Source organism: Lepisma saccharinum, chromosome 2 (genome assembly GCF_977018435.1).
Source record: "Lepisma saccharinum chromosome 2, izLepSacc3.1, whole genome shotgun sequence".
Lineage (NCBI taxonomy): Eukaryota > Metazoa > Arthropoda > Insecta > Zygentoma > Lepismatidae > Lepisma > Lepisma saccharinum.
Window position 1 is genome coordinate 30,188,075 of NC_139230.1, and position 16,039 is coordinate 30,204,113.

General features: G+C 36.4%; 1 protein-coding gene across 2 annotated transcripts in view; it reads left to right on the plus strand.

The window, feature by feature from the left end:
• Positions 1-16,039, plus strand: part of LOC145983982 (uncharacterized) — a 69,732-nt gene that overhangs the window by 14,705 nt on the left and 38,988 nt on the right. For both annotated transcript variants that reach the window (XM_083117224.1, XM_083117225.1), the window contains exons 4-5: positions 4,979-5,781; positions 11,916-12,242. In XM_083117224.1, coding sequence (XP_082973350.1) covers positions 4,979-5,781; positions 11,916-12,242 — 1,130 coding nt within the window. The remainder of the gene's footprint in view (positions 1-4,978; positions 5,782-11,915; positions 12,243-16,039) is intronic.

Sequence of the window (16,039 nt, forward strand, 5' to 3'; positions counted from 1 at the left end):
CCCTTGATTACAAGACAATGACGTTACCACTGCGCCATCGGGGAGGCCGCAAGGAGTGTCGAAACTGGACCATCGAATAGTGGGAAACCATTGTGGAGTGATGAATCACGGTACACAATGTGGTGATCTGATGGTAGGGTGTGGGTGTGGCAAATGCCTAGTGAAGGACCTGTATAGTGCCTACAGTGAAATTCTGGGGTGGCGGGGTTACAGTGTGGCTATGTTTCTCCTGGAGGGGCTTGGCCTTTTGTTGTTTTACGTGGCAATGTCACGGCACAAGCTTACGTTGACTACTGTAGGGCTTGTGGGGAAGTGGTTTGACATCATCATCATCCCACTGATGAACTGGCCTGCGCAGTCATGATTTGAATCCCACAGAACATCTCGGGGGGGGGGGGGGGGGATGTTTTGGAATGCCAACTTCATGCTAGACCACACCGGCCCACATCGATACATCTTCTCATTTTGGCACTCAATGAGGAATGGACTGCCATTCCCCAGGAGACCTTCCGCCACCTGATTGAAAGTATGCCTGTGAGAGTGAAGGCTGTCATCAACGCTAAGGATGGGCCAACACCATATTGACTGCCAGTGTTCCCGACGGAGGGCGGGCCAAACTTGTACTTCATTTTCAGGTGGGTGTCCAGATACTTCTGATCGCATAGATTATATATCATATTACAATGGTTCATGTGTAAACATACCCTTTGCAACTATGCTGGACCTATCTACTTGAGTTTTGCTTACATTTTTATTGAATTTTAAATAGACTTGTCATTTAACCTTTAGAGAATGAGAGCCTCTCCCATGCGTATAGCATATCTGGATGAACACTTTCCAGGCACATGTTTTTCAAACTTGCCACAAAGTACCAAAAAGAAATCCTAGCTTGAGAGAACTGATTGTCATAGAGAAATGAAATATCTCTTTTCCCCCCAGAATTGACAGGGTTTTTAGCAGATGTAAAATGTATGCATTGTACCTCCCAATAATGAAGGTTAAGAATAATATTGAAATTGTAATCAGCACACCCCTGTGACCGTCACAATAGATCAAAGTGAACAAAAAATGTATTATGTAGTAGGGATGGCAATAAAATTTGTCTTTCAAATTATCCAATATCCATTTTGAATGCAATGGATAATTCGGATATCATACCAATATGGTTATTACTGATATCTGAGTATTCAGATAATTTGTGTGTGCAGATTGCTATTTACTCTATCAAATTCAGTAAGTTTTTCTGGTAAGAATGGTGTCTGGAATTAAGGAAAATGTTACCAAATAGGGATTGGGACCCCAAAACTGAGAATGTTATGTACTAAACTGTGTCTCATTTAAGTGTTTTTGTTATGGCAGAAAACGTTTTGCATTTATACTGAAGTTAGTAATTCAAAATAGATAAACATTTTAAAATATGCATAGAATCTGTAAAGCAGATAAGCAGACAGATTTGATGATGGATTTGTAGAGAATCCGTACAGTAGAAACATGAATGTGATGAATAAAATAATATGCGGAGAGCACATAAACCTGAGTAACAATAATACTGGATAATGCACACATTCGGATATCTGTATGTTTCAGATAATCCAAATATCCAGATATTTGAAATCTGGATAAAAAATATCTGATAACAGGATAAAATTTTATCCAGATTTGACAACCCTAGTATGTAGCATTGGTGCATTCCCACAACATGCAAAGTTGCATTGAAAATAGGCTGATACTCCTTAGGGGAAAACATAACACCGATGTTCAAGAAAAGCAGTGTTGCCATCTTATAAGGAAAAATTTAGAAAATTGCTTCTATGCACGCTGGATGGATCAAATTTGCAGGGAAGCATGACAAAGGATCACTCTTTGAGGACATGCAATGCCCATCCCGCAATTTAAAGTATGCAAAATTTTAAGAAAAACCTAATTTTGGGGTAATTTTGAAAATTGGACATTTTGCACTGGACCTCTAATTGTCATTGTGAACAAGTTCTTGTGTTCTCATTATTTCATAGAAAAGTAAAATATATCAACAAAAAGCACATTTTTAAATTCTATCCTGTAATGTTGTGTGGGGGGAAAATGGATATTTTCAAACTATTAACTGCTTGCCTTAGAAATTAATTTTCAAAATTGGATCCCAAATTTTGGAATTTTGTAAATCCCGTTTCTTTGTTTTATATTGTATGCTCGTTACTAAGAATACATATTTTACCTGAAATATAGCTAAGTAGATAGAATATCTATATGTATAAAACTTATGTTTTATTATCTTGAGTTAACTTGAACTACACACATATGCATGAAAAATGTTCATTTTTCATAAACATAATGTAAGAGAACTATTTTTACAAAAAGTTGATAATGTAATTCTTCTAAATATTGTATGTATGAAATGGAAGTTTAAACAATTAAGTTCACTCACTTCTAAACATTTTGCGTGTATATAGATGTACATATAATGAACAAATTTTATTATCCCAAATATACTCGGGCTAATGAAGGATATACATTTTTGTCATAATAAACGTAAACATAATATCTTGCCTTTAAATGTTGTACATATGTTTTTAAAATTGTACAAATTGCAGTTCTGAATCTGAAATGATTAGATATGCACAGTGTGGTGAACTCTGTAGCATCGAGCTACACATAAGGTGGTATTGCAATCTGGGCGGTAGTAACTTTATTCACTGCCAATCTTCTTGCCTTAGCATCTCTCACTCTACTACACATTCCAAGCATCAAGCTGAGTAAGGTGCTGCTTCCAAGTGGACATTTAACTACTTCACGGCAGAGGACCTCTCACGAGTTTGTACGGGATAAAAAAAATGGAACAAAATGTACTCGGCGATAATATAAAAAGTGCACCTAGTAGCTACCCGAGTTTACTCAGGATAATAAGGCAAGCGGTTAATAAAAGTAACAATAAATATATTCTTGAATCTTTCCTGGAAACGAATGATGATGAGGTTTTCGCAGGATATCAACCCAATGATTTCCGGATAAGCTTCACTCTTTATCTTCAGGAATTGTGTGTCTCATATCACCTGGTTGATATCCTGAGAAAACCTTATCAATAAATGTGTTGTTTTATGATTCGAATATATCATACCTTCATATGTATAGAAATGAACAAAAAAGACAGAACAGAAATATCATGTGTAGTTTTGAAGAAATGATGTGTTAATTGCTGCCATGTGGAGGCTGTAAACATGTTTAGTACTTGTCCTTTGCAGAATACACATTCTGGTAAATATATTCACACTCGTCCACTAAAGGTTATTCACAAAAGCCACCTCTGCCACAATACATGGCAACATATTTAATTTTATATATCTTTGCCTAATTCCAAGGATATTTGAACTCACAAAAAGTTGGTATAATCGGAATTTAGAAAAAGTATCAGCCAGTTATCTATGATAAAAAATTCAAACCATAAGCATGTATCTGCTGAAAAGATAAATACCGGTACATTGGATTGTCAGCCCTAGAAGTGGTCAATGTTAATAAAAGTGCAATCTATTCAAAACACAACCACATCCAGAATGCTTGTTCACAAGGAACAGAAGCAATAAGTCTTATCAGGTTTTAATATTTGCAGCGTGAAATTCTGCCATTTTTTGTTTTTATTTTTTATGAATATAATGGGAAAATTCATATGCCTTTGGTTTTGCAAAATACATGTGTTATTTAGACATTTACTGTATAAAACTTGGACATGTGAATTTTACCTTTATATTCAAAAGAGAACTGATTTTGCTTGAAGTTGTATGCTCTTTATAGAAATATTGGATCAGCCAATTTGTTGGCAAATTTTACTGATAAACATACATGCACCCCCCCCCCCCCAATACCAATAGATAGCTCAAAGTATGAAAAGTATGTTTAGCACTGAACATACTACTAGTCAATTTGCTTTCAGTTGGAAACAGAAGACATAGTTTTTAATTCTTTAAATTTGTTTATTGCAGTTATATCATTTTTTGAGGGTTCAAAACGGAATTTGCTCCTTCACATGGTTTTTTCATTCACTTTAGATGTATTTGCTCTCTCTCAAAATTCCATAACTGAAAATCTACATCTGTCCCCCACTCAGCTCAATGCAAGGAAAGGTAGAGAGCAGGCAGAGATAAAAAGGAATCAAAGAAAACATTGTAGGCAGTTGCAAATAAAAAGTACAGTAGTAATTTCCACCTTGAATATGATTTTTTTTCCTCAATATAAAGTTTGCTGGTACCAATATGTACCAATCCAATAGGGATGCCAAATGTTTCAAGAGGTTCCTGAATGGTTCATTCACCTTCCTTTTTAATATATCTATAAACAGGTGACTGTAATAGGTTTTGCCTTAGAAAAAAGAAAAGAAGTAGTAGTTGCAAAAGAAAAGAATTGTACCCTCCGTTACAGGCTATGTATAGAAATATCAATATCACACGAGGGAAATTATTTGCAATTCTAGTGGTACACTTACAAGCCTATGCTGGCCAATACCAATAGAATACTAACTAAAATGTCCCATCCATAATATACAGGATATGCATACATATTATATACACAAGGAAATAAGATAATCTCTCCAGACAAAATTATACTATTGATATTTTTCTGCCTGCCCACGTTATCATATTAGCATGGTGTATTATATTTCAGCTTCCTATATGTGTTTATAAAAAGATGATGAATGTTTGTGCAATATGTTATCTGTTTTGAAAGTATTACTTTGTTATGACATTACAGATTTGTCTTGCATATTTGTGTGTGTGTATGTGAGAGAGAGAGAGAGTGACGGGGAGGGAGAAGAAGTGAGCATGTGTGCATGCATTTTAGTGAGTGTCCACAAACTTCATTCTTCATACTTTGACTATTGAATTGTTTTCATGGGAGCATTGCTAAAATAATGTTTGTTTATAATTTAAATTACATGAAAATACTATATTCCAAACTTAATATGCTCTTGTTTTTTCTCTCATCATTGTAGAATTGCGGCATAAGCCAGATAGATTGAAGATAGTTGACAGTGGAGAAAAGAATGTAACTGCACGACCTGGTACAAAAGTGAAGTCGAAGAAGAACCAACAAACAGTTTCGACAAAATCAGAACTGACATCACAGTGTATACCTGAAAAGACAACTGGCAGTGTTCCACCACAGACTGTTGTGTGCAGTGTGACTGCTACTAAGATGCCGCCTACTGACAAGCTGCCTGGAAGCATTCCTGTAGTAATACAGAACTCGGTTCAACCTCCTCAACCCACACCTTCTGCGTTATCACCCATGCCCGCTCCGTCACTCGTTACAAAGTCCAGCCCATTGGTAGGCAGTACGGCAGCTGTTGTGACAACGGCCGTCATAACACCAACTATATCTGGTGGTGCACGGAATTGTTCGTTACGGATTTTTACGACCAAAGCACAAACTCCTACTGTGTCTGCACCTTGTAGAGTTACAACACCTAACTCAGTCGCGGGGATTCTTCCGGTCATGCAGCCACTCACAATTGATGTGTCTGGAGGAGGGATTTTGACTGATTCACAGAGCTCAAATAAGAAGAGAAGTGACAGGAAAGAAAATTGTATTAATTCAAATAAGCAGTATTTTGTGTTGAACTCGGAAGCATGTAAACAGTGTGCGCTGTTTGAATCATGCAGAGCCCATTCGTGTCAGAAAAGAAAAGTTGGTCCTGGAAGAAGAAATGCACCTGAGAATTGTGAGGTTATTTCAGGGTTGGACAGTGAAGTGAAGAATGTGTTGACTGTTGATAATAATTCCGATATATTGAAAGTAAGTATTCTACATTCATTACTATTATTTTTACAAAGCATGTTCAATATTTGTATAACTAAAGGAAGGTCATACATACCTTAGATCATCTTTTTGTCTCTATGTACATATGCTCATGTTCATGATGCATATTCAGGAGGTTACCATGTAAGAATAATTGGATGAGGTATAAACCTGTACAGGAAAACACACACATGCACACTCACTCCCTCTCACTCTCTCTCAAACCTATGTCCCTCTTGAAGAAGCATGTGAAATGCAGACGCAAAAGGAGAAACATTTTTTTAAAATTCATTCTGCAGGGTGGCCCAAAAGTCCCACACCATAGGCTGTATTTGTTTAATGTGTTGGCCACCATTGTCAAAACGCAAACACTTCACTTCGATAGCCGAAGGCATTACGTAGTGTATTTTAAATCTTGCCACCAAAGTTCCTGGGTTCGATTCATGGCTTCTCATGGATGTTTTTTGTCAACTTCCCTTTGTCAATTTCATCGAATTATTATCCATCCTGATCATCGCGTTAGCCAGAAGTGGTAGAAAAGTGACTCTATATAACCAAAAATACAAATACATTAGTGATGCGGTTGCAGATATGTTCACATATATACATTTCATTTTGCGTGTGCCCAACCATGAATGTGTTCTGATTTTATTCATACGTGCCGGCAATATCGAGTATAACACCATTTATTTTACCTGAAAACTACTTCATGCAGATCTACTAACCACGACTGATCTACAGTTTAATACAGGATCATTCCACTGTAATGTCACCATACTAGGAAAAGAAGTGCGGCTTTACAAATGCAACACTAGGATGAATCTACATCTATCTGTGGGAATTAGGATTTCTATATGATAGTGACAAATGTGTCTATCTGGTGTTTTTGTGTGTGTTCGCTCACACACATAATCTCTTAGATGATTTTTAGTGTCAGTTTGAAAACAGCATTTGACGTGTTGATCTTGTTACAAAAAATATGTTTATTGCAACTAATGTAGGGGAATTAGAGCCAAATCAATACATCTGAAAACAAGTGGACAACGTAATGCATTGTGAAGCCAGAGGTCCCAGGTTCAAACCCTGGTCAGTCATGAATGTTTTTGTGCTATCGTTATTTCATCAATTCATCCTTTCTCATCGTCGAGATTAACATGGGAGATGAAAAAGCGACGTATAAAATAACAAAAACCTTTGCTGCCTTAGTTGTCTCTTCATGATCTCTTCATCGAAGATTCTGGATTTGAGTCTTGGCTTGGACGTAGATGTGTCCGTTGGGAGTGCCCTTTCACCAATGACACCCAACGAGTGTTCATTTTCATCCTTGCGACTGGGAAAGAGTGGCAGAGAGAAGCGATGTTAAATAAGAAAAATGCCAGTTTCTGGAGAGATAGAAGACATCTCAAAGTCTGGTCCACGGAAAATAGTAGTGATGTGTGTCAGTGTAAATTTTAAATATATACAGTACCTAGGTAAAATAATAATTAGCAATATCCGTGAAACTGCAATCTGTGAAGTTAAATTTGGTATGGTCCTTAGTATATTAAAGAGAGAGAGAGAGGCATATCTGGCGAGTTATAGATGGGGGGCTAATATTTTGTGGGGGACAGTCATATTTAATATATTCCAAAATTTTAGTTACATCTCACATGTATATTTCAAGAAATATTCAACATGTTACCAGGGTTTTTTGTCTGTTTGGTTGTAAGTGACAGGGAGGTGTAAATACCATTAGTAGTTAGGCTCACATCTGGCCAGAAATCATATGACAGAGATGAAAATTCAATTAAACCAAAACGTATGGCTTTATCCTGCAATTGGGGGGGGGGGGGGGTATTTTACAGGTTTGTAAGTGATCGAGGTGCTTTGCCTTGGGTAGAAAAATGTATCCTCTACACGTGTGCACTTCTTTGCTTGTAATTTGGGCATCTGTTTGCACATGTTGAGAGTTCCTCACTAGTTACATGATGTTCTACAGACTGAAGTCATTTTGCCTAATGAACTTAATATGAATATATTTTTGCCGTCCTTCGGAGTGGTAAGGATAATGCGTTACGAGGTCACAGGTCCCAGGTTAAAACCTTGGATAGACATGAATGTATCTTCAAAACAAATCAAACGGAAAATGAATTTAAAAGAATGATGGAAATTTTAACAATACATGGCTCTACAGCCCTGGAAGGGCCTTGGTCTATCTCCCGACTGCATGTCTCCCTCCCACAATCCTACATAGAGGTGTGGAGATCTTCAACCGGTAATGGGGTGACGTGGAGTCAGCACGTTGAACCCTCAGCCGTTATAAGAGATTCCCAGACCGGGTTACACTACTCACTTGTAGCTCTCCAATTTCCTCATGATGGTGGGTTGCCACCGGTCCTAGACACAGGCTGAGAACCCATATACTAAACCCATGTGGTCTCAAACCCCTGCCATCCCGCAGTCAGAGTCCAAAGCACAGTGCCTTAGACAGAACGGCCACGGAGGACTGTTTGAAATTTTAGGCTCTCTTTTTTCAGAAATATGAGATTTAGTTTATTTTATGCTAAATACAGAAATTAAAATCAAAATTAGTTATTTATGTTGGGTTGCATTATATTCCATTATTAGTGTTACTTTATTGATATGAAATTTTAAAATGTTCTTAATATTGGCAAATTTAGCCACATATTAATTTCAATAATTACAGCAGCTAAATTAGTTTGTTTGGATGTTGTTTAATTCTACTTCTTATGCTGACAGACTAGTGGGACCCAAATCACTATGTGCCTCCACCGGTTATCGAAACCGAACTCCTCGTTTACAAGGGACGATATTACCACTACAACATCGGGGAGGCCTGCATGTTAATTGCTTGATAAACTTTTTACAAATTTTTCATCACGAAACTCATGTAATCAGGAAATCATTCCTGCTTTCTTTTTCTGTTTTTAAAAATATATTAACAGCCATTAGAAGACCTGAGTTATATTTAAGAGTGAGTGGGAGGGATTCATGTAGAGACTTTTTTGGTGCTACGTATGAGAAAAGTGTCGGTGGGGATTACGACTGATTGATTGATTGCTTTTGTTTATTTTCTTCACTTTTCTGCCACTATTGGCTAATCACAAAGATGATGATGAGTGACGATATGGTGAAATTGATGAAGGGACACTCCTAAAGAACACCCATTCCCAGGCAGCTGGCAATCGAATTAGGCTCCTTGGCGACGTAGTGTGCTTTGCTTACCACTCTGCCATGTAAGTCAGCGGTGTGGGTCAAGAGTTTGACATGTGTGTCTTACATTTCGATGAACGCATGCGTGTCTCTCTGCCCCCTATCCCAACCCCCTTGCGCACACACCACGCTCACGAATTCACACACCTGATAATTTCATATCACAGCACGGGCATCAGTATTGCTGTCAAGTAAAGCAAGCGTATTGACTTGCTCCTTATTACAGGTCATCGAATGTAAGGAAAAAAGAAGAAAAGAAAGCTTCCTTTTTCATTTGCTCTTGATTTCCAGGAGTGTTCGCCTCAAGGATGTGCATCTTACAGTAGTGCGGTAAGAAATTGTGTGTGTTGCTCCAATCAGTGTTGGCTGTCTGGAGACCTTAACCATGGTTTTTCGTTTAGCTGGGGCTCTGTTCGGGAGGGGGAGGGTAAAGGAGTACTTGATATGGCCAGTGTACACCTGCAAGAAGAAATCGCAAACATTTCACATTTATCGTTATACACCTATGGTGCAGGACTTTTGGGCCACCCTGTAGTACATATGTATGTCCATGTGTGTATTCACAAGAAATGACAGAATTCATTACAAGAATGAATGTACATTTTTTTTAAATGAAAAATATGGAACAATATTTAACCCACTTATGTGGAAATCAGGGTTAGCAAGGAAAAATACTTGCTATTTGTGTTTTGTCAGCTTGCTTCTAAAACTGACTAAGTTAAGAAATGTAAGTTCTGACAAAATCTATTTCTTAAGTTTGAGATTTGGTATAAAATCAGCAGTAATAACTAGAGTGCTAAAATTGCCAAAATATGCACCATAATTTCAAGAACTTGCTGAAAATATTGTGTATTATTGTTACATATATACTTTACGACTCCACTAATAAACCCACCAAAATTTACTCTGCCCACATAATTCCAAGAATTAAAGGAATTTCCATCTGTAGAACCATATTTTTTGCATCATTCGCTAATATAATTTCTCAGCTTGGAAGGTAAAAACTATTGCATTTCTATTTGTATTTTTAGAATTAAAGACATTTTACAATGGTGTGTTTTACTCACTACCAATACAGATAAAACTATATAAATAACTTACGTGAGTGAGTAGGAATAGTTCAAAAAGACGTTTCGGAAGTCTGTACTACTTGCCAAACATGGTACCGCATTGTCAAATCATAAGTTGAGGATTCAGGTTGAGGATAGAAAATGTAAAAAACTTGCTGCATAAAAAATTCCGATGAAAATCTTCACTGGTTAAAAATTCTCTGTTAAAAACAAAAACCACACAACTAAAACAAATAAAAATCGATGACCTGTTACAGCGCCCTAGTGACTTCCATCAGTGTTGGGTAGAACACATGGACTGTGATGAACATGATAAAGATATTAAGGAAGGGGTACCCAAAACAGGCCTATCCGAACATATAATGAGCGGACATAGGATTATAAAAAGGGAAGTAATTAGGAAAGAGGAGAATAAATTAAATGTTTATGAAGCTGCATTTATATGCACTGAAAAATGAACAAGCTTTACAGAGATGATGGTAATTTGGAGGAAGGTTGGATCGCTTTTCTTAAAAAGTGGGATAAAGCGATAAATACCGACACTAAAATAGGTTTTCATGTCACTCCCGAGGTTGTGAGGGCCGTCAAAGAAGAGAGGAGTTCACCTTGGAATGGTGACGTAAATGAAAGTAGAGGGGAATGCTGGAGGGGAAATTTCCCCTTCAACGTAGCATCGGAGTGCTCACAGTCCATGTGTTCTACCCAACACTGACGGAAGTCACTAGGGGGCTGTAATAAGACGTCGATTTTTATTTGTTTTAGTTGTGTGTTTTTGTTTTTAACATGGAATTTTTAACCAGTGAAGATTTTCATTGGAGTTTTTTATGCCATTAGTTTTTTACCTTTTCTATCCTCAACCTGAATCCTCAACTTAAGATTTGACAACGCGGTACCATATTTGGCACCTAAAGTTTTTTATTTCATTTACCTGATGAAGGAAGTAGTACAGTAGTATGGTAAAGTCCAAATGTGTGTGTGTTATGTTAATTAAGGACTCGTAATTTTAAGGATTGTACAGTGTCTCCCTTTTCAGAAATGCAGTTGGTAAATTTTCTATTAGAAGTTTTACCTCACATTTTCTGGGAACTATAACTAATCACGTACTTTGAAGTAAAAGCTTTCCTAAATTCCAATTGAAATTATATATGTACAGTTTGTAGATCACTAATGGTGCTGTGAAACGAAAATGTTTGGGAACCCTTGACCTATGCTTTTCTCATCGAGCAGATGCCATTTATTTGTGGTGATATTTTTATAGTGTAAAAATTCATTTTAAGGTATAGAACTGATATAACATGCTGAGGAAATTGAAAGTGGAAAAAATACAGGGGAACTTTTTACAGGATTTTTTTCATGATAGTGTTCAGCTCTGTGAGCAATGTATCATATAATAATGTGCAGTTCTCTTTCTACTTTTATTTCTGTTCTAAATTTAGAATGTGATGCGTTCTTATGTGAATTTCAAGACTATACTAAGTGCAAGAACACTGAAATGCCAAAATATGTTCTTGCGTTTACTGGAAGATATTACAAGGGAATGTCTTGTAATTCACTTGACACTTGTTTATGCTAGATGGATACAATATATTGTGGGACCACTCCATTTGCCCCAATAAGAAACAGCCTGTAGAGATAAGTTGTCATGATGACATGACCAACTTTCCCTTTTACAGTACATGCAGAAACACTACTATTACAGAAGTGAGAGAAATATTTATTTTTTTCATGACAATTAAAAACATCACTTGGAATATGCATGAATAACATCTCTGTTTCCACATGAAAATGGTCATTTGAATGTCAAAAATTGAGCAAAGCAAATAATGCTAACTAGACATTTTTTTACAGGTTACCACAAATAGTTTCAGCTGCAGGGTATCGCCTACTCAGTTAAGTCCCAAACAAAAGACAAAGGCAACTATTCCTAGATCTCCTAGAGGTGCATCCCCCTATCCTATGTGTTTACCTGACCTTGATTTAGAACCATTTGACTGTAGTTTAGCACCTCCATCTAGACCTTCCTTGACCCCTGTCATGAGACTTGGTCCAGGAGCAAGTCATTGTCCGAGGCCGCCAGAACAACTATTACAGCCTGCTCCTGTAACAAATGACTCTGTAGTTTGCCGTGACAGTCTTCTAGATGTATCTTCCAGTGGCCATCCTAAACCTGCGTCTGTGAGTATTGTACTTACACTTTATTGGCTCTCTCTTTCTCTCTCTTTGCATGGGAGTGTGTGTCTCATATACATTCCAAATATTATTTATTAGTAGACATAAAAATCAGTTTTAGTGTAGATAATTTTTATTGTCTATAATATTACTCGCAAACCTGTACTAAAAGATAAGGAGTGTATTCAAAGGTAAAATATGTAAACTAGCGAAATTTAATTATGTTTGTAAGAAACGTTTTGCAGTTGAATACCAAATACCTAATGCAATGTTTACATATGAGATTGATAAGGGAACCATAGTTGTTTGTGTGGTATTTTAATACCCATTGTATAGCCTACAGTTATGAAATTATCACTACAATATTTGGATGCTTAGAACAATATTTCATACATTTTTTAACTTTGGTATCAAAACCATCTTGACTAGGTAGTACAACTTGAAGTTAAATTGAAACAAAGAACCTACGCCATATGTCTTGAAAATGTGACCTATCATTATGAATGGTGCTTCGGAAGAATGTGATAATGTATAAGCCTTTGTTGAAAATCTTATTCAGAAATTTGGTTGCAATGAAACTAAAATTGCCCATGATATGCTGTAATAACCTGGTATCAGTTGTGTTGTCTTCTTCGATAATCCTGTGCAGAAGCTGAATTTTACACAGATGGAACTAGAGGCTTCTTTAAAAAAAGGGTGGAGAAAATTGGAAGAAATATATGGTGAGTACTGCTGGTTGGTGCATGGTGGACACAAAGCATTCCACCCTAAATTCTTCATACTCTGCCCTCAAATTGATCAGAAACAACTGGCGGCGTTAAATGTTTATATATTTCAAAATAATAGGAATAGAAAATAAAAAGGAATTCAGTTATGTTCTGGAAAATCAGTTCTGCCTAAATCGTCTTAGTACTCGCATTTCCACCACAAAAGTACATTTCAAAATATGTTTTGCCAGCAAACATTCATTAGTATGGATGTACATTTCTAAATATCTCTGGTTTGCATAATGTCCTATTGCTAGTAACTTCTTCCTAAAACTTTTACCTTCCATTGACCAGGCCGTGTGTGTACACATGTTAAATTTGTGCATGCCTGGGTGTTTTTGTCTGCTTCTTACATGTTGACTCACCAAAGTAGTTTCTAATCCAACAGTAGGGAGCTTGTATCTCTTTAATTTTGTGATGTGTTGTGTTTTTCTTATCTTGAAAGGAAAGCTGAAATACCCCAAGCAGCAAAATTATTTATTTCTCAACATGACCACATCTTCAGGGCAATTTGAAGATGGTGCCTCAGAGTGCATATAGCCAGATTGGGAGTGTAGAGACAAATGTACAAAATGTAGTGTTCCTTTAGCCACTGCTTTGTACATGTTTGTCTTATCAGTGTTCTAGTTTTGTCGATACTGCAATCTGGGATAGCATCTATCTTGAATATGTGGGAATGCTGAAAAGTATTAAACTTTTTCTTAAGTTGTTAGTGTCTCCAATTTCCTTTTCAATTTTATATTTACTAACATTTCAATACTCTCCTTTTTTACTTACATGTCAAGCTGTGGGAAGTCACTTTGATAAGTGTAGGCCAGAAATTGTGCATGGAGAAGTAACATAACCCATTGAAGAATGTGTTATGCCAAAGTACCATTAGTTTATGAGTATACCAAGAGATGTCATTGCTGCTCACTTTTGAGCACATGATCGGTTGGCTAACATATTGGTGCATATCATTGGTACCTTCAGTTTCTTACTGATGGCTTCCATCACCTGACGACACTGTTTAAGTTAAAAGTGCAATAACAAATAAGTTGATGGGCGAAGTAAATTGTAAGGTATCTGTTTCGTATATATACCTTTTGAATTCAGAGTGGAGCTTCTTGAATTACATCCCTTGTTGAAGTGAGTTGTCAATATTAAATGCACAGATGCCAAGAATAGATGACAATGAAGTTTCATCTTTAAGTTTTAAATGTGAATGGCGAATTGAACATGAACAATCTGTAATGAGAATTAATTCATGGCAAAGAACAAGGATTCATTACATGCAGATTTACACTTGCTGTTGGATAAAAGTTTTAACATCTGAAAGTTAAATTGTCGAAAGGTTGTGAAACAAGGAATTGCATGATCACATGAAAAAATGAGGAATGGAAATCAGGTCATTGTTTAATGTAGATGAATTCAGAAAGGAAGAGAAAGCTGTAATGAAGCATTGCTCAGAAATCATAGGATTTATACGTTTAAGAACATCTGTGATCCAAGATTTTCCAGGAGCAGAACCAAATTGACTCTTTGACAGTTGCACTCCTTACATCTATATTTGATCTTACTCAGATAGACATGCTTTATCCAGGTTCCAGTATTTCTCATTGGTCTGTTGAAGTAAGAAGTGCCAGTTGTTGGGGAAAAAAGCAACAATGAGAATCTATTCACTGACTAGTTATCACCCACAGCTGCCTTGCAAACGTCAACTCTTAATGGATGTTACACCCTGGAGTTCAGTTTTATGATAGTGTTTTGTACCTATAACAACAGGTGCAGAGTTTGCAAGAATGAAAAGAATTTCTTCCAACAAGACCTTTCTTGATATGCAAGAACTTATTTGAATTATTCGAGGAAACAAATCTACAGTCATGCAAAATTGATCTGATCATGGTCTACTTACTGCTATGATTCTCAGGATGAAATTTAGTCATCACCTTCAACCTTGCATTCTGTGCAGTGTGCATAGGATATATATATATATTTTTTTTCAAAATGTGCAGAGCAAAACAACCTTCATACAGTTTGATACTGCAAAAGCAAAGACCATAGTATGAGATTATTTTCCGGTTTTCCCTGCAGAAATTTGTTTTAATATAATTTTGAATGATGAGCCTTTTTAAAATTCAAAATCCCATTAATGGTGACCTGTAACCATTCTTTTACAGAGTACTAATTGGAAAAATAGGGTAGATCTCCATAAGCAGATGGAGACATTGATAGATATGGAATTAAGAAGATGATTGTTTTATAGAATTACAATTTTCTGATTGCATTAGTCTATACTCAGACAATCTGATTCTTACCCATTGATTTTTCATGAGCTTTTAAATGCTACAAATACCTACAAATGTAGAGAAGGTAAGTAATACACCCTAGTTGATTGAGTAACTGTGCCTTTCTCAACACCTCCAGCTGACCATCTTGATGAACTAAGTCACGTGACAATCAAGTGGAGTGTATCATAATTTTGATTATTCTTGGAAGAAATTTGCAGAACGTGTGTATGTCCAGAAATGAATTGTTTTTAAAAAGTTGAGAAGTATGAACAATAATCATTTGCATGATTCATTATTGCTACATTTCCTTATATTGGTACATCTTATCAATGCTAATGTCTAAAAGTATGGTTTCAATGGAGAAATATTCTTACGTTTCTCACTGTAGTTGTTTACTTTCTAATACAGGCTGATATATTGGAAATGGCATAAAACTAAACATATGTAACTTAAAGATTTACGAGGCATTTTGTTCAAACTTTGTAAAAATAAAAATATAATTTTTAGGATGTTTTTAGGAGACTTTTCAACATGGCCTCCATTATTTGCATGACATAGCCAATATCTGACAATCAATCAGTTCCAGGTCTGATCCATGATTTTATCTTAAGATCATGAACATTTGTTGGACATTGAGCATACACGATGTTCTTAATGTAATCTCATACAAACAAACAAAAAGAAGCTGTTTGAGGTCGGGAATTCGGAGGCCAAGGGAACCACACCAGTCTGCACCAAATGTTTCATTTAGAAAGTTGCACACTGC